The following is a 20,066-nucleotide window of genomic DNA, read 5'->3' as shown; positions in this document are numbered from 1 at the left end:
GGGGAATCAGGGATGGGGCTGTGGCAGGCGGTTGGGACCTGGGCGGGGGTCAGGGGTGCAGGCTCCGGGCGACGCTTACATCAAGCAGCTCCTGGAAGCAGCGGCATGTCCCTCTCCAGCTCCTATGTGGAGTCATGGCCAGGTGACTCTGGACGCTGCCCCATCTGCAGGCGCTACTCCTGCAACTCCCATTGGCTGCGGTTCCTTGGGCTTGGGGCGGGGGCAGCGTGCGGAGCCCCTTGGCTGCGTCTCTGTGCAGGAGCCGGAGGGAGGCATGCCAGCTGCTTCCTGCGAGCTGCCTGGCATGGAGACTAGCAAGGAGCCTGCCAGCCCCGCTATGCAGTGCTGCCAACTGGACAGTCAATGGCCCGGTCAGCGGTGCTGACCGGAGCCACCAGGATCCCTTTTCGACTGGGTGTTCTGGTCGAAAACCGGACACCTGGTAACCCTAGCTGAGAGAAACATTATTGGTTCTTAATAAATAGTAAGAGTGATGTCTATAATCTATGAAGTGTTTGTGTTTAGAGAGTTGGATTGGGAAAGGACTGATTGTTCTCAAAACTCTTAAGGGATTCTTCATCAAAGGCTCATGTACCATAATGTAGCAGAGAAATGTTCAATTAAGAATTGAAGAAAATTTAGTTGATATTTTGTGCAGTAACCACCACAGTATTTTTACAAGGGTGTTAATCGTGTACTAGATATTTCTACAGGGAACAATGGATTTCTTAGTGTGCTGTTTGTCCTAGCCACGTGTGGACAGGTTACTCAATCTGTCTTTCACAGCTGCTGAACTGTAACATGATCCATGTTTTCTCCCCACAGCTTGCATACCAAATGCTTAAATTACTTCTACAATCTAAGTTAAACATTAGGAAATGGGAACAAAAACATCTTGTGGTGGTGAGATGATGTTTTCCAACCTGGCAGTCTGATGCATAGAGAAGAATTAACAGGCTGAGATAGTTTGACAATTTAGCATCCTGGTGTCTTATATGTGAAAAAGCAGAGTAAAAAAGTGAATTAGAAGTCCTACTCTTTCTACCTATGCTTAATAAGGAGAAGAAGGTGGTAATCTACAATAGCAGGCTGATGAATGTTTTCCTTAGCGAAAAGTAGGAGTTCTTAAGAAGGTAGATTAAGGAAATTAATTCCTTTGAAGTGCAAAAACTGTGACCTCAATTGAGGAAAGCTACTCCTCAAAGCACTTAAACACATACTTACATCCCATTACAACAGGACTTAAGTATGTGCCTAAAATCAAGTGCGTTGCTGAATAGATATGGACAGCTGAATTGGGACCTATAAGCCTTACTGCTCTCAGCTGTGTATGCTTGTGCCCTGGAACGCAATTTAGTATTCCTGTTTATATGTCCAGTACAGCATGTGCTGATTCACCCATTGCCATTCAAATACAGAAATATCTTCGTATTCAGCTTTAGTACATTCTTTGAATGCTTTGGATTGCAGTAATCTCACTGTAGAATTCACCTTCAACTAAGAAATTGGTCTCTTTTTGCCACAGTGCTATGTTCATTAAGACGATTTTGTGTACCTTTTATAGCACTTAAAAATAGTTGAATTTCTTTCTCTCGTTGTTTTCAGTCAATGAGCCTTACCCACATGTGGTTTTTAGTTGCAGAGGAAAAGGGAATAGCAGGTATGCATTGCCTGGAAGTATGGTGTCTAAAGTGTTCCCAGTCACCAAAATGTGTTAAACCAATAACTCATACTTTGAAAGTAACAATCCCCTTCACTGTGTGCTGTGATTTTGTACAACCTTATGAGCCATGTTTGGTTGCTGATTGTCCTGACAGTTGTTTAGTATTCCATGAGGTGAAAAAACAATTAATTGTGTCTTTATCAATAAATACAAAAAATTAATCTACGTGCTTTTCTGTCAGTTTTTCAGTTTGTCATCCATGGGCCTTATATTCCCTTTATGTACTCCCCTTTTATGTTTGTTTGAATTGGGGTAATGAACATATCAATAAATATTACCTAAAATTGCTACGGCACTTATCCCTATTAGTGCCACAGGAGCAGCTGCAAATGTTTAACAAAGCATTAATTTAAAAGTCTCTTTTATTCAATATAAAGTTCATTGCATTTCCTACTTATATTGAATTAAACAGTCCAGTTACAAGTACAAGTAAAACATGGTACATGATGGTCTACTACCATGATTCTTAGATGGGATACTGGCACAGTTACGTGTACTACAATGCAAACTACTATGGTTTTTTTCTTCGTTTGTTTGGGGTTTTGTTTGCTTCTCCTCTCTGAGGGCTGAATTATGATACAGACTGGATTATCCTGAAATTTTTTGTGCTAGAAGAAATTCTCAAATTGGGTTCTGGTTCTTAAGCTTAAGCTTAAATTCTTTTGCAAACTTGTCCCCTTGATCTGATTCTAGAATGAGGTTAACTCTGATAAAAGTGCTTGTTTCTATTGTTAGTAGTGGAATTTGGTTACTGCATTTGTTAACGTTTTTGTTAATAAGACATTTAGGTCATACAAATACAAATTGTGTAAAGATGTGACAAGTCAGACTAGTCACATCCTTGAAATTATATACATACTTAGTGCTTTCCTGGATCGGGGCCTTAGATGCTAGCTGAGAATGGTAGGTCAGAGGAATGTAGAGTTGTTTGGTTTTGAAGGAAGAAGGCAGAAGTTGAAACTTGATACAGTTGGCTGGGGACTTAAAAGAAGTAGGGAGGATGTGTTCTGACTGGGTGTGGAATGCCTTTTTACCAGTTGCATTTTTGGTGGATTCAAATGGCATTATCACGGGTGTGAGGAGGAGGAGGTTGTTGTGATAATCAATACACAAGGTGTAACAGTTATGTGTTGCTATTTAGGTTTGGTCTGTCCTGTCTGGAAACAAACTGATAATTTTAATATAATGTAAAACAATGTTACATGCCTTACTGTCAAGGTGGACATTTTATAAATGAAAATAGGATTTTGTGTGTCAGATTGAGGCTTCAAATTGTGTCCATCATGGAATTTGGCCAGTGATCCTATACTAAACATTCTAGATGAAATTTTCAAAATTGATTTAGGAGTGGAAGTCTCATTGAAACTCAACATTTGAAAATGAGATTAGCCTCACCCACCTTGTTTCTCACCATTTATTATTGATTTTAGCTGCTGGAATGAGACAATTCCTTACTAGTTTCCTGCCTCCCCTGCTCCAAAATCCTCTTACCCTCACCATTGTTACTAGTTTCACTTTGTATTTTCAGTGTCCGTTTTCTCATTTTTGTTTTTATGTTCCATTTGTTTTTGTTAAATTACATTTGCAGTCCATGTGCCATTTTCTTGTTCTTTAATTTGAGTTAAACCCAATTTATTTGGGTATTTTCAATGTTCTTCATTAAGAACAATGCTAATCAAGGCTTCATTGTTGTCTTTATGAACTGTGTAACCTAACGAATAGTAAAACTATGAGAGAAGATCATGCTGCATTAGAGCCAAAAGCCTACCGTAGAATTTTGTTTGGAAAAATGCTAGAGGCTTTGAACCATCAAATAGATTCCAGCTGTGTAATTTGAAGATCAAATTGTAATAAAATCCAAACATAAAGTAAAATAATACCATTTGTGGCTTGAACTCATTCGTTCTAAATAAAGGTGAGAGTTCAAAAATGAGTATCATCTTTTAAAATCATGGCTTTAGAAGGGTTTTCTCATCTTTACAGTGACAATTGTGAATGAAAAATAAATACAAATATTTCTGACCCTTTTGGATACAATAGTCTTGTTTTAAAAGATTATCATATCTGAAGAGTTAATTCCAGTTTCAAACATATAATAAGTTCATGTTTTTATTGTAATTTGGTGTGTGTTTGTATTTGTGTGTGTGTGTGTGGGGGGGGGGGGTAGACTTAGTATACAGTACACATGTTGTTGTTGGAGTGTATATATAAAAGCTGCATGTAAATAGTGATTGTAGCATTTGACAAGTTGCTTTTGTCAAGCACCCTTGAACTCCTGACGTGCACTCTGTCCACTAATCCCCCACTTTCAGGACTGCTTCTAGTTTTCCTAGCCTCTGCACAGCTTCTATCAGCCATACTTCTGTTATAAAAACAACACACTGCCAGAGGAATGTTACCTTCTTCCATCTAATATATGGAATTTCCTCCCCCCAAATTACATCAAATTGAGGTGCATATTCAATTCTGACACATTGTATCTTGTGACCTATGAGGGCTAGAATGGGAGTTTTAAACCATTAGAAAGGGGAGGAGATTCTGGTTTTCTATTGGGAAACACCACTAGTTTTTAGGAAAGTTCCAAGATAGCTGCCTTTAAAATTGCAATATTACAGCACATGGAGAAACTATTGTAGAACCCTATAAGAACTATCTAAAATGTCCTAGTTATGATGACTCTTGTCTACAGAGCTTTTTATTACTGAACTCATGGTTACTGAACGTTGGCTATCTTTACAGTAGGAAAAATATCAACAAAAATTGTAAAACTCTAAACTTTTCCTGTAAAGTATGTGGCATACAGAAGATACATGATGACATAATATAAAGCTTTTATTGATATTCATTTGGGATGGCTGCATTACTTACATGAGTGGGCTCTGAGCTTATCTCAAATGAGTGGCAATAATACCCTTCTATCCCAGCATCATGTGTTTTCTATACTTGTTCATTCAGTGTTGTGTGTGTGTGTGTGTGTGTGTGTGTGTGTGTGTGTGTGTGTGTGTGTGTGTGTGTGTGTGTGTGTGTGTGAGAGAGAGAGAGAGATTCAATTGATCAGGACGTGCAGGTGAATGAACAACACACAAGGGATGCATTTTGAGCAGCAGGAAGTAATATTATTCAACATTGGAGGGAGGCACTTCCCGCTCCCACATATTAGGCATTTATCCACGGCAGTGTTCAGGAGTCCCACTAAACAACCAGTAACTTGATGTAGACCCACCTAGGTCCACCCCTTGGATTCAGCTCACTTCTGAATCCTCCCCACCTTTTCCCACATGGAGGGATATAGAAGTTGCCAAAAGAGGATATCCGTCTGCAAGGACTTCAGGTCTCCTTTTTTCCTTTTGGCAATACCATAGACGCCAACTCTGGAGCACCCATGGGGAAAAAAATGGTGGGCAGCCCCCCTGTCAGCACCTCCCCATTCCCCCAGCGCCTCTCACCTGCTGCGGATCAGCTGTCCCGCAGTGTGCAGGAGGTGCTGGGGAAAGGAGCCAGGGCAGGGCGTGCTCAGGGAAGTGGGCAGAATGGGCAGGAAGGGGTGGCGCGGGGGCAGGGCAGGGTAGGAGTGGGGCCTTGGGGAAAGGGGTGGAGTGGGGACAGGGTAGGGTAGAGGTAGGGACTTGAGGGAAGGGGTGGAATGGGGGCAGGGCCTGTGGCGGAACTGGGGGGGAACACCTCCCAGCACATTAGAAAGTTGGCACCTATGGGCAAAAGGACCACCAGCACTATATTTACCTCTTGGAGCTGGTCCATTTTAGCCTTTACCCGCAGTGGACACTAGCCACAAGTTGTAACAAGTTAAACACTCTTACTTTCCTAATATTAAACGTTAAGTCTTATTATTATAATCAAACAGTACCTCCATGATGCTGTGAGGAAGGCAAAAAAACCCATCGTACCTCTTGCCTATTTTGTCCAAAGGGGAAAAAAACCTTCCTAATCAGTCAGACCTGCAGCATCCACTGCACGAACACTGCAACAAAGGGGAGGGAGAGCAGGGAAGCTAGCCAGAGCAAGACATTTTTGAAAAGCCCACAGGAGTTTAACTAGGTGGTGGGGGCCATGTGAGCCAACTGGTTAGATTGTTCACCCATCCCCAGCCAGTGGTCAGGTGATGGACCCAAAGTGGGGGCATCTATGGCCCACATACCTACAAGCACTGCAAGCATACCTGCATCCATCCCAGGCAGTCCAGGGAACATTCCTTCCCAGTTGATTGTAAAACTGCCAATATGTCTAAATCCTCATTTGCAACATGCCTACTGTTAAAATTTTGGACTTGTCTTGCAGAGACTTCCAGTCCTGCCAAAGAGTATGATAGTTTGTTTAAAATGGAAAAGAGACATAAGTGCTAGACTAAGATAACTTGAGTGTATTTGAATGTAGGCCTTCAATAGTGAAAGGTGAGGACTGCTGTCCTAAGAAAATGTATTTTTAGTAATATTTTAAAATTCTTATAACAAAACCCCTGGGATTGAAAGATCATGGCTCCAAATCAACCTTTACGTCTGCTTCTTAGAAAGTCTATTCTGATTGTGATTGTTTTGCCCTTTTTAGAAGCAGAACTAAGGGCTTGACACAGAGTATTTCTATTGACTTCCCTGGGCCTTAGTTCAGACCCTAAGACATTCAGTGCATTAGCCAAATGCATTAATGACTGTATTCATACCTGGGCACCAGCTGTACAACAGATGGAAACAATACCTTTTCTTTTCTCAGTAAGTGTGTGCTTAGACTACCTCAAAAGACATGCCTCTGTATACCTAGGGCTCATATGGTGAAGTGGAGGCAGTTTCAGAAAGAAGCTACAGGGTTTTGAGGAGATGATGCCTTTATGATTAGAACTTCTCTCAGAATGATTTAAAAAATCCTGAGAAGCCAGGAAGAGAGTTGAAGTAGCCATTTTCTAAAATTATGTTCTGGTACATACAATGCTAACAGTGGATTTTAAATATTTCTGATGTATTACTCAGTCCTGTTAAGAATTAGTATTAAAGCAATCTGTGTTTAAAGTGCATTATGTGCCACTGAAGCAGGGAAAAATCATCCTCCCCATGAACATTTTTTCTTTTTCTTTTTTTAGATCACCTTTTGCTGCTGTGACAGATTACTCAGTAACGAGAAATAATGTCATACAGCTCTGCCTGGAATTAACAACAATTGTACAACAGGTATGAGACTATACACTTATTATTCTCATTTGAATTTATTGTTGCCTATTTAATGGTAAGTGGCCCTTTGCAACGAAATTGAATCATTTTGTGTCATCCATTTTCCTGTGTCCAGTTACAGCATAAAAGGAAAACTGTTGTGTTTAGTAAAATGCTTTTTAGAAATGTGTGTTTCAGTGTCTGCATAACTTTGATTTGGATTGTGCTATGCATGTACATCTCTCCTGTGTTGCAATGCTGAACTTTATTTTGAATTCCTTAGTTTATATAATTGTCAAGTTGAAAATTCCTATTTGATATTGTATTTCACTTGTAATAGTTTCTCACTTATTTTTTATTAAATGGAGTAGTTCAGAAGATCTCTTTGTATTACTCTGCATTTGTGCAGTCACCTTCCTTTTTGCACAATTCATAATATCTAGAATCTTTTGCAGATAGTGTATATTTTCTGATTGTCTAAAATGTTGTATATTAGTTTTCTTAAATTCTGTCTTCAAGAGAGCAACAACCAGTTACTTAGTCTTTTGCTTAAAGGTATGACTTCACTTTCCCGAAATAGAAGGGAAAATTGCTTGCATTCTGAGGATGTATATAACCTAGAACTTTCCCCAGTTTCCATAATTTCTTTTAGATTTACTGATGAAAAGTTCTATATAACAGTAATGCCGTTGTGTGTCTGTAGTTTAGACCTGTCCCCACTCTTGGCTATCCTTCTTCTGGTAAAAGTGAAAAGCAACTTTTGCTACAGTCCAAACCAATGTTGGCATGCATTCCACTAGATGGATTAATGATAGAAATTAAAGTAGGTCTCTTCAACTGAGTATTATCTTATACCAGTGTTTCCCAAACTTGGGACACCGCTTGTTTAGGGAAAGCCCCTGGCGGGCCGGGCCGGTTTGTTTACCTGCCGTGTCCGCAGGTCCGTCCGATCGCGGCTCCCACTGGCCGGGGTTCGCTGCTCCAGGCCAATGGGAGCTGCTGGAAGCGGCGGCCAGTACGTCCCTGGGCCCGCACAACTTCCCGCAGCTCCCATTGGCCGGGAGCAGCGAACCGCGGCCAGTGGGAGCTCGATCGGCCGGACCTGCGGACGTGGCAGGTAAACAAACCGGCCCGGCCCGCCAGGGGCTTTCCCTAAACAAGCAGTGTCCCAAGTTTGGGAAACACTGTCTTATACCTTTGATTCAAACAGCCGAAAGATCTGTTCTGGTGTTTACAGTGCCCTTATGATTAACGTGGCTGTAATCAATTGCTTAAATCTTGTTGATTATATAGGTTTAGTTAATACCCCAGTTTATCTAATTTTTGAGGGGCCAGTTGTGGATTCCCATTCTACAGTGAATTAATTTTATAGGCTATCCAGAGAGTCTACCCTAATTTATCTAATGATGTTTTTGTTTCTTAAAAATGCAAAGTTGAAGGACTGCTTATTTGTTAGTTATGATTCCTGACTGGCGGATAGATGGCGTGAGGGATTAGATAATAAATTCTGTATTTTGGATGGATTATTTTTAAATGAAAGGATGGTTTTGTTTGCTTCTGGATATTTTACTCTTTGTGAGTTGTTATTCATTTCTATGAACCTGTGGTGCCCCTTGCTTTTTGATTAGACCTGTGCAAACCCAGCAGAATTCGGCTTGCCAGTGGTGTATTGACAAAATCAAACCTGTAGTAGTTCTTCGAGTGCTGTCCCTGTGGGTGCTCCACTCTAGGCGCCGGGACGCACCATCACCTAGAGTGGAACACCCACAGGGACACGCATCTCCAAGAACCTCAGTTACTGCAAGGTGAGTAACTTTCTGTTCGGGTTTGAGGGTTTTATTGAAGGTTAGGGTTGTACCTTCAGGCGTGTTGGAAGTTAGAGCTGAACAAACTCAAAACTACAAGAGCTCACTCAAAGCTTTCATCCTTACTGCCCCACAAATTACTCCATATCTACCAACCCCCCACTCACATACTGATCCTATTTATTATTAGTGTTCTCAGGGTGGAGCGTTGATAGCTGCTTCCCTGGGCTTGGCCTATTCCTGGTGATTTTTAATGGATACCAATTGGCTGCCCATCCCATCGTCTATTTTTGGTGGGGGCAAGAGCCTCAAAAGATTCCCACTGACCAAAAAATTTCAGTTTTTCAATGGAGGTTGGGAGGCATCCTTGTTTCTCTCTGCTTTCCACAAAACAGTGGGAGGGAGACTGACTTGCCTGTTGCAGTAGGCTGTACTCTAAGGCCAGGAATAGAATCATAGAAGATTAGGGTTGGAAGAGACCTCAGGAGGTCATCTAGTCCAATCCCCTGCTCAAAGCAGGACCAACACCAACTAAATCATCCCAGCCAGGGCTTTGTCAAGCCGGGCCTTAAAAACCTCTAAGGATGGCGATTCCACCACCTCCCATTCCAGTGCTTCATCGCCCTCCTAGTGAAATAGTGTTTCCTAATATCCAACCTAGACCTCCCTGACTGCAATGTGAACCCATTGCTCCTTGTTCTGTCATCTGCCACCACTGAGAACAGCTAAGCTCCATCCTCTTTGTAACCCCCCTTCAGGTAGTTGAAGGCTGCTATCAAATCCCCCCTCACTCTTCTCTTCCTCAGACTAAATAAGCCCAGTTCCCTCAGCCTCCCCACGAAAGTCATGTGCCCCAGCTCCCTGATCATTTTCGTTGCCCTCCGCTGGACTCTCTCCAATTTGTCCACATCCTTTCTGTAGTGGGGGGCCCAAAACTGGACACAATACTCCAGATGTGGCCTCACCAATGCCGAATAGAGGGGAATAATCACTTCCCTTGATCTGCTGGCAATGCTCCTACTAATACAGCCCAATATGCCATTAGCCTTCTTGGCAACAAGGGCACACTGCTGACTCATATAGAAACTATGGGCTTCATTTCCTATTGCCAGAGAGAACCTAACTACTGTGCCAAGACTTATTGGACTCTACTTACTCAAAGTAATACAGGGCTGCCTGCAGTAGAAGGGGGTTGGCTTTCCTCTCATGTCCATATGGGCTGGTGGGGGAGAGGGAGGTCAGACAGCTTTCCTTACCACCCAGAAGGCACTGAGACGGGGCAGTGCCCCTGTCTGGTGGCTCGCCAAAAATGAAGGAAGAGGGCAGCTGTCAAGAAATGGAGTGTTGAGGCATGGTGGGAGGGAGGTGGGCCAGCCAATTGGCTGGCTCGGGGCACAGAACTTTTGTGAGATTTCCCCATTGTGAAAACCAGCCATTTGAATGGCTTTATTCTTTTGCTATGAACTTTTTGCACAGCTTAGTTTGACTTATCTTTGTATTTTGTGCAACCAATATGTCTTGCCTTGGTTGTATAATAAATTCTTTCTACTTTTTTTTTTTTTTTTAAATCAGTCATTTTACAATTCCAGAGTTTGATTTAGTTTGCATTTCATTTGGCTAAGAGAGGAGCTAAGTGCTCTAATGGTTTGTTTGTGGTTTAAAGTATGTGTTTGTCCTACAAAGCTTATTAGAGCTCTTCTTGTGCTTTGGGGAAAGGGCATAACCCCAGAGGATGACTGTGTGGGCATCTCTTGCCAAAGTTGCACCTATCACTATCGTAGTCATGGCTGTAGGTCAGGAGTAGTCAATTATATTTTTGTCAAGGTCCATATTTTTTGGACAAGGTATAGTCAAGGTCCAGACTCCAGAGAAAATAATAAATAAATAATGATAACAATAAGTAAATAAAAAGATTTCAGGGTCTGTTCAAAAGTATCTGGTGGTCCGAATTTGGCCTATGGTCCATCTATTGACACCCTTGATGTACGTCGTTGTCTATCACTTAATGTGACTGGAAACACCACCTATTCCTAGGGGGGAGGGATAGCTCAGTGGTTTGAGCATTGGCCTGCTAAACCCAGGGTTGTGAGTTCAGTCCTTGAGGGGGCCACCTAGGGATCTGGGGCAAAATCAGTACTTGGTCCTGCTAGTGAAGGCAGGGGGCTGGACTCAATGACCTTTCAAGGTCCCTTCCAGTTCTATGAGATAGGTATATCTCCATATATTCCTTTTCACAGGTCTATTTTTTTAACAAACTGGGGAACATGTAACTTATCAATCATCATAATTCTTTCCAGTAATTGTCCATTTCTCATAGTTCGTTTCCTCACAAATTCATCCCCCTGCTCATTACTGCTAGCTCCTTACATTTTTTGGAAAGTACACTCAACCTTTGAAGCTGGGGAGGTTTGAGTGTTATTCACTTACAGGAGTAACAGCAAATTGTATTCACTTGCCTCTAGAAAAGAGAAGAATCATCCTCCCCAAAGATAACATTAGGCCCCAATCAAGAAAGCACTGCAGCACGGCACTTAACATGCTGACGCTATCTTGGGACTTTAGTCAGGACAGGGACAATGATAAATTCCATTGCTGGTCCCAAACTCATCTGTTCTGATTTTTATTTACAGCAGATATGTTCCATCCCAGTAACTTAGTATCTATTCACTGATCTTTTGTTTCATATGATCATAGAGTTTAAGGCCAGAAGAGACTACTAGATCATCTAGTCTGACCTCCTGAGTATCACAGGCCACCAGCACCATGTAGCACCCTCACATTAAACCCAACAATGGCAATTAGACCAAAGTAAATGAGACCCCCAGGAGACTAGACTATTATGTGCCACAGGCAGAGAATAGGAGGGATTGAGATGCACCAGTACTTAAGGCCCCCTCAATAGCAGAGAAATGATGAAGTGAGATATGCCCAGATAATCCTGGCAGCTGCGCTGCATCCACATGCTGCCAAGGAAGGTGAAAAACCCCCAAAGTCGCTGCTAATCTGATCTTGGGGGAAATTCCTGCCTGACCCCATGTGTGGCGATCAGTTGGACCCTGAGCATGTGAGCAAGAACCAGCCAGACAAGCATCTGAGCGAGAGAATGGTTGATGCCACTTCAGAGCCCTGGCCCATCCTGCCCGGTGTCCCATCTCCAGCCTTGGCCATCCCTCATGCTTCAGAGGAAGGAGATTAAAAAAATCCCAGAATACATTGGAGGGGGTGGGGAGAATCTCTTCCTGACCCTTGCTGGTAGCCAGATGAAACCCTGAAGCATGAGCTTTAGGAACATAAGACATAAACCAGAAGTGAGCCCCAGGGCTGTTGAGCCCTGCCTACCACCATCACAAGTAACTCCATCATACAGTTGCACTCACAAATTTGTCTAGCGCTCTCTTTCAAAACTAACTAAATTGTTTGCCCCCTACAGTTCCTTTGAGAGGCTGTTCCAGAACCTCATCCCTCTGATGGTTAGAAACCTTCTTCTACTTTCCAGTCGGAATTTGTTTACGGCCAGCTTATATCCCCTTTGTTCTTGTGTCAACATTGTCCTTTAGCTTAAACAGCTCTTCACTCTCCCTAGTGTTTACCCCCCTACTGTATTTATGGAGAACAATCGTATCCCTTCCCAGGCTTCTTTTTGCTAGACTAAACAGTCCAAGTGCTTCCAATCTCCTCTCATAAAATAGGCCCTCCATTCCTCTGATCTTCCGAGTAGCTCTTCTCTGCACCTGTTTCAGTTTAAATTCATTTTTCTTGAATATGGATGACAGAATTGTAAACAGTATTTGATTATTCCAAATTGAATACAGTTAAATTCCCCTGTGTACTACTGTTTTGGGCTACAAACTGAATGTCTAAATGTTGCATCAGCTTTTTAATCTCCGATTCCCTTTTCTTTTGCATTTAAAATACTTCTATGTGAGTTTACAAAATTCCTATACCTGAACTTAGCTATCAAGAGGTTTTTTAAAAAGACTAGTGGCATTTTTAAATGCCTACACGTAAAGTGTGCATTTGCTTAAGTTCTGTCTTTGGCTCTTGTAAATTGTTGTTGGTCTGCTATTTCATATACAGTTCAAAAATAGCACCCTGAGCTTCAGCATGCAGTGAATGAGGCCTATGAGGATTCATACCCAATTTTTGTATCACTCGCTTACAGCTGAAAAGTCCTCAGAATTATTAACAAAAACATCAGAGGGGTAGCCGTGTTAGTCTGGATCTGTAAAAAGCAACAGAGAGTCCTGTGGCACCTTTAAGACTAACAATTTTACCCACTTTAGCTAGAGAACAATGTTTTTAAGCTGCCATATTTAAATAATTTTGCTGGTTTGAGGTTAATTGTAGGGGCAATGAGGATTACATTTTTCTGTTATCAGTACAAACTGGATAATGAAGAAGAAATTGGCAGAGTTTTGGAAGTATGGAGTCTAGGAAAATTCATCATACTTGTGTATGAGCTGTAATACAGAATTCTTCAGACAAGCCATTGTATATAATTAAGGGTAAGATTTTGTCATGGTTATTTTTAGTAAAAGTCACGGACATGTCATGGGCAATAAACAGAAATTCACGAAAGCTGTGATCTGTCTGTGACTTTTGCTGCTGCAGCCCCATAGTTTCCCCCCATCCCCAACATGGTGGCTGGGAGCTGAGGGGTTCCCCCTCTGCTCGCGGCAGCTGGAAATTGTGGGGGGGGGGGCTGCACCCACGGCAGCTGGGAGCTGCAGGGTGACCATATTTCCCAAAGAGAAAACGGGACATCCCTAGGTGTCTCCCTCCCCCTGTGCGAGCCTGTAGCGTGTCACTGGAACCCTGAGGAGGGTCTCCTCAGGAGTCTGTCACCTGTCGCTGGAACCCTGCCAGGGCCCCACTGGCTGCCATCTGCAGAGTCCCACAGCCCCTGGGGCTGAAGCAGAAAATGTCATGGAGGTCTCTGGAAGTCACGGATTCCGTGACTTCCATGACCTCCGTGACATAAATGTAGCCTTATATATAATGCGATATAGTATATGTTAAACATTATATTAACTAGTTCATTTGCTATTTTAGTTACAAGCCAGCTGGAGCCAAGTAATTGTTCTGTATTTGTCTGCTGCAGAAATGGATATCTGCCATTGACAAATAGTTTCCTCAGAGCATTGCAGGCTATTATTGTAACCTGAAGAAGACTGCGTTCACACTAAACGGCTCTTGTACTATTCGTCCTAATTTTTTTTTTTGTTCTGGGACTTTGGGGTGTTATAAAGTAGTAGTTTTATCTTCCAACTTTCATCTTGGGAACTCTGGGATAGTTGAAACAAGTCCTTACTAGTAGCTGATTTCTGAGCTGTAATGCAAGTCAATTTTACTGATACTCTTTTATTAACTCTGGAGACTTCAAAGACTATCTTTATAAAAACATCTCAGACCTAGAGAAAACCCTTAGATTCCAGAGGCATTGCAAATAGTGGCAGTTCAGACATCCTTTTCTGCCACTTCCATTACAGGGCTATATAGGCTTTGTATCTTGAAGTTGTTAAGGGCCCAGTTCTGCCACCCATATGTAGAGAAGGATCTTACTCCACAAGTTATGCAGTTGAGATCAGTGATGCAGTTTGTGAAGTAAAGTTCCATTTGGCATGAGGTGCCAGAAGTAGGCCCTAGGAGATTTAAATATTCTTCTTAAGAAAATAGATGATCACTTTGCAGCAGCATTGCGGAAGCTTTGACTGTGTTCACTACTAACCAGAGTCAAAAGGACACGATGCAACAATTTTTCTCGCTGCACCATTTCTGATAAAGCATGTCCATTGGCATTGGGTGTTTTTCTAACTTTACTTTTTTCCTTGCTTCCAAGAGAGGAGGCTGTAATATTTATATTTTCATGTGAACAAATGGTTGCAATGCTAATATTATTTTATAAGCAGGCTACCACAACTCTACTGGAGGCACTCTTTTTAAAAAAAAAAAAATACTGGAGAATGTTTAACTTTATTGTTAGGCCAGTAATAAGAGAGAGAACTGTGATCATCACTCTAAAGGTATATTCTGGGACAATTTAAAATTTGGTTATACTTACTCCTATTCACCCTTAACTCTGAAAGTCTTGATTCTGCTCCTGCTGAAATCATTACAAAACCCACATTGACTTCACTGGGCTCAGGATTGATCTCATAATATAATTTTACAAGGATATGAAGTTAATTTTTTTTAACTCCTGAAGCATATTCTTCAGAAGATCAGTTAGAAGTAACACTGGTCTACAATTTTTGAGAAGTCGTCTGCTTCAGAGATAAAATGTGCTATTTATTATGTATTTTGATGTGCTGAATTCAAATATGACAATTAAAACAACTGATTGGCTACTGTTTCTAAGATATTTCAGTTTTTACATTTTATGTCTATGTATATTGTGTAGATAGTAGAGTTTTAATCATAAATTGTAAACCTAGGTCTTTTCATGTGTTTATGGTTGCTTTACATGATAATATTTCACCTGTCCTGTTTATGTAACACTTTAAAAATCAGCAAAAGGGTTATATAAATAAAATTTATTATGAAACAAAAGGCAAAAAACTATTATGTACATAGTTTAGTCTTATTCAGTGTCTACTCGGCGCTTCTTGGCTTGTCTCTTGTATTCATTAAATGGAGCATCTCTTGTCACTGTCCAGCAATAGTCTGCAAGCATTGATGGGCTCCATTTCCCCTGCTAGCGTTTCTCCATTGTTGCAATGTCCTGGTGAAATCGCTCGCCGTGCTCGTCGCTCACAGCTCCACAGTTCGGTGGAAAAAAATCTAGACGAGAGTGCAAAAAATGTATCTTTAGTGACATGTTGCTTTTGTATGCCTTGAGGAGGTTTTCCACCAACAACCTGTAGTTGTCTGCCTTGTTGTTTCCGAGAAAATGTATTGCCACTAACTGGAAGGCTTTCCATGCCGTCTTTTCCTTGCCACGCAGTGCATGGTCAAATGCATCATCTCGAAGAAGTTCACGAATCTGAGGACCAACAAAGACACCTTCCTTTATCTTAGCTTCACTTAACCTTGGAAATTTTCCACGGAGGTACTTGAAAGCTGCTTGTGTTTTGTCAATGGCGTTGACAAAGTTCTTCATCAGACCCAGCTTGATGTGTAAGGGTGGTAACAAAATCTTCCTTGATTCAACAAGTGGTGGATGCTGAACACTTTTCCTCCCAGGCTCCAATGACTGTCGGAGTGGCCAATCTTTCTTGATGTAGTGGGAATCTCTTGCACGACTATCCCATTCGCAGAGAAAACAGCAGTATTTTGTGTATCCAGTCTGCAGACCAAGCAAGAGAGCAACAACCTTCAAATCACCACAAAGCTGCCACTGATGTTGGTCATAGTTTATGCACCTCAAAAGTTGTCTCATGTTGTCATAGGTTTCCTTCATATGGACTGCATGACCAACTGGAATTGATGGCAAAACATTGCCATTATGCAGTAAAACGGCTTTAAGACTCGTCTTCGATGAATCAATGAACAGTCTCCACTCATCTGGATCGTGAACGTTGTTGAGGGCTGCCATCACACCATCGATGTTGTTGCAGGCTACAAGATCACCTTCCATGAAGAAGAATGGGACAAGCTCCTTTTGACGGTCACGGAACATGGAAACCCTAACATCACCTGCCAGGAGATTCCACTGCTGTAGTCTGGAGCCCAACAGCTCTGCCTTACTCTTGGGTAGTTCCAAATCCCTGACAAGGTCATTCAGTTCACCTTGGGTTATGAGGTGTGGTTCAGAGGAGGAGGATGGGAGAAAATGTGGGTCCTGTGACATTGATGGTTCAGGACCAGACGTTTCATCCTCTTCCTCTTCCTCGTCTGACTCAAGTGAGAATGATTCTGGTGCATCAGAAACCGGCAGTCCTTCTCCGTGGGGTACTGGGCGTATAGCTGATGGAATGTTTGGATAATGCACAGTCCACTTTTTCTTCTTTGACACACCTTTCCCAACTGGAGGCACCATGCAGAAGTAACAATTGCTGGTATGATCTGTTGGCTCTCTCCAAATCATTGGCACTGCAAAAGGCATAGATTTCCTTTTCCTGTTCAACCACTGGCGAAGATTTATTGCACAAGTGTTGCAGCATATGTGTGGGGCCCACCTCTTGTCCTGATCTCCAATTTTGCAGCCAAAAGAAAGGTAATAGGCTTTCTTAACCATAGTGGTTATACTGCGCTTTTGTGATGCAAAAGTCACTTCACCACAAACATAGCAGAAGTTATCTGCACTGTTCACACAAGTACGAGGCATCTCTGCTCACTTTGACTAAACAGAAATGTGTCCCTTTGCAAAATGAAACACTGACAAATAAGAGAGCACGACTGTATGATTTCTAGAGCTGATATAGGGCAATTTGTTCAGCAGAGTGATGTAAGCTTCGTTATGCTTGCATCATCCATGACTTCTAGGAATAACATGATGCAATTCATAACATGTATGATGCAATACCAGCTTCAGATTGCATCATTCATTGTTTTGCCTAAAAAGCAAGTACTGTCCAAACCCAGTCATAGATTTATTCATAGATCCAGTCAAAGATGTATTTTAGTCATTTCTGGTTTAAATTGAGATCCCTTCCCTTTATAACTCACTTATCCTCCGCCATTCCCAAGTCAAGGGTCGTATATACTGACCCAATAGCATATCTTGAAAACTAGAGCCAATCAACAATTGTAAGCATAATTTTCGTTCTCAGTGACCCAGAATTAGTAAAGTTTGACTACATTTATTTCAGAAGCATTTTGGCTGTAGAGCAGTGATTAGACAGTGGGAGTAAAGACAGGATTGAAAAAACTACACCCCCCCCCCCCCCCCAACAGCATAGAACCCATGAATATAAGATTCTATGGTATTGGGGGGAGCTGTGGAGGAGAGTCATAGTAATTCAAAATGAAAATACTTGTTAGTTTGTATATTGTCAGGGCAAGGACTGTCTCCTGTGTGTTGGTAAAGTGCCTAGTGCAATGGAGATCTGATCCTGGTTAGGGGCCAGGGGGCGCTGTATGAATAGCTGCAGAATTAACAGTAATTTCAACCAGAAGAAATAAAACATTACATGTGACTGTATAGTTTAAAAGAAGTAATGCCAAGCACTGTATCAGGGATAATTAGAATTCAACACAGTTAGATATGATTTGAACCTAATCTGGGACTCCTTCAAGACTCTGTATATGCTTACAGTCTCATCCTTGCAGTAGTCCATCAAAAAAGCCACTGTGCCTTTAAAATAACAAGGAGTCTGGTGGCACCTTAAAGACTAACAGATTTATTTGGGCATAAGCTTTCGTGGGTAAAAACCTCACTTCTTCAGATGCATAGAGTGAAAGTTACAGATGCAGGCTGTGTCAGTATATAATGCCTGCATCTGTAACTTTCACTCTATGCATCTGAAGAAGTGAGGTTTTTACCCACGAAAGCTTATGCCCAAATAAATCTGTTAGTTTTTAAGGTGCCACCAGACTCCTTGTTTTTGTAGATACAGACTAACACGGCTACCCCCTGATACTTGCCTTTAAAATGTAATCCATTTGTGGCTATACATTCCTGACAATAACAGGTTAACCAATGGAGAACAGAAAATAATAATCAGAGTTTCCACTCTTTTCTATCTAATTTCTGAGCATAAAAACTAAGCCCTTTGATACCTGGGACTCTTTAAAGACGAAAACCACCCTAATCATTATTTGTTAGATGGGGAAAGGCATGTTTTATGGGGCCTTCTCCATGTCTGTGAAAACAAAATAAAAACATCCTTGTGTGATATTAAATTGTAAGGTTTTTGAGGTGTAGGTACTGTGTCTTCCTATGTGTGCGTACAGCTGCATTCAGGACTGGAGCCTCTAAGTGCTAATGCAATACAATGTATGAATAATAGCAACCCTCTTAATATACTAAACATGGAATTGCAATTGGTTCAGTCAGTAAGAAAAACATCCCTATAAAGAGGATTCTAGAAGTTGATTATAGTCTGAATTGGCCAGTGCACCAGTTTCTACATCCATCACTCTTAGGGTTCTTGTTTGCCACAGAAGCTGAAGCCTCAGTGAGAGAGGATACCATGGCATCTTCTGGAAGGAGGGTCCCAACTATGGGATTGTTTCCCTCTGCTCCAGTTTGATGTTCTCCTTCCCTGAGACTTTCATCCTCCTCAACAGCACAGAGGCTGTCAGACCGGGGGTGGGACCATTCTACTGTGTCCCAGAAAGTCTCATCTATGTACCTCTCTGTCTTCTTTAGCTCCTCCAGCTCAGCTACCTGGCCTCCAAAGCCTGTACACGGTCTCTGAGGGCCAGGAGGTCCTTACATCGAATGCACACATACGCCACCTGCCCATAAGGCAGGTAATCATACATCCTGCATTCAGTGCAGCAAACTGGATAGCCCCCACTCGATTGCTGGACTTCTGCCTGCGTTCTCTTTTTACTCCTGCAGCTCTTTCCTTTCTTGCTTTCTTGCATCTTAATATTACCCTTGTAATGATTGCTGTGAGTGCATTAATTTTACTCTGCAAATCCACTGATTACCACTGTCTATGAATTTCAGTAGCAACCACCGTGTATAGGAGACAAATAAAGATTCATTTTTTATAAGTACATTTTTATTCTACAGCTATGCAAACATTTCAATTTCCTACAAGGGACAAGATAATGAAGAGCACTTTTTGAAATGAGGCTCTCACAGCTTGGTGTCTGTCCAGCTGTCATTGTGAAACACATCCCTCGGGATGGAGCGCATGGGGTAGTGCAACAGCCTGGGAATGTGCGAGGAATGTGTGTGGGGAGTTTGAGGAAGGCAAGAAAGGCAGTTTTGTATGGGCTGCAGGAGGAGGTGAGCACAGATGTGTTCCACCTGCAGCACAGTCAGGGACCTTAGCATATCTGTTTGGTCCTCAAGCAGCTGTTTCATCTGCTCCTGTCCCTGTTTCCTCTCCTGGCTCTCCACTCTCAGTTTTTCATTGCTAGCGAGCACAGAGCATGGAGAGAGACTACCAGCAGCATCAGATGATTGCAGCAACTCCCTGAAAATGTCTTTCTTACTCTTCATCAGGGAATTGCTTATCAGACTGGGCTGCTCAGCTGGTGTGCAGGAGGAGACCCTCCAGGGCACATCTGCAGAATCTAAAGAAACAATAGACGAACTATTGAGTGCACTCTCACAGCCTTGATTCATACAAGTTACATATACCACTTTCTCACTTTCCCTTGGCAGGCACACGGCATGGCAAGAGCCCTAACCACGGTGAGTTTGGCCAGGGGGCGGGGTGGGAGAGGGGACAAAGCATTGGGTGTTTCAGAGGGGGACACAAGTGCCTATTCTGAATACTGGCACCGTTTTCCACAGGCAGGGGCGGGGGGGAATGGAAGCTG

General features: G+C 42.1%; 1 protein-coding gene across 5 annotated transcripts in view; it reads left to right on the top strand.

Annotated features, from left to right (window-relative positions):
• Positions 1–20,066, top strand: part of CNKSR2 (connector enhancer of kinase suppressor of Ras 2) — a 361,047-nt gene that overhangs the window by 87,724 nt on the left and 253,257 nt on the right. For all 5 annotated transcript variants that reach the window (XM_065413945.1, XM_065413940.1, XM_065413934.1 and 2 more), the window contains exon 4: positions 6,813–6,900. In XM_065413945.1, coding sequence (XP_065270017.1) covers positions 6,813–6,900 — 88 coding nt within the window. The remainder of the gene's footprint in view (positions 1–6,812; positions 6,901–20,066) is intronic.

The sequence above is a fragment of the Emys orbicularis genome, chromosome 1 (assembly GCF_028017835.1).
Source record: "Emys orbicularis isolate rEmyOrb1 chromosome 1, rEmyOrb1.hap1, whole genome shotgun sequence".
Classification (NCBI taxonomy): domain Eukaryota; kingdom Metazoa; phylum Chordata; order Testudines; family Emydidae; genus Emys; species Emys orbicularis.
This window is presented reverse-complemented; position numbering and strand designations above follow the sequence as displayed.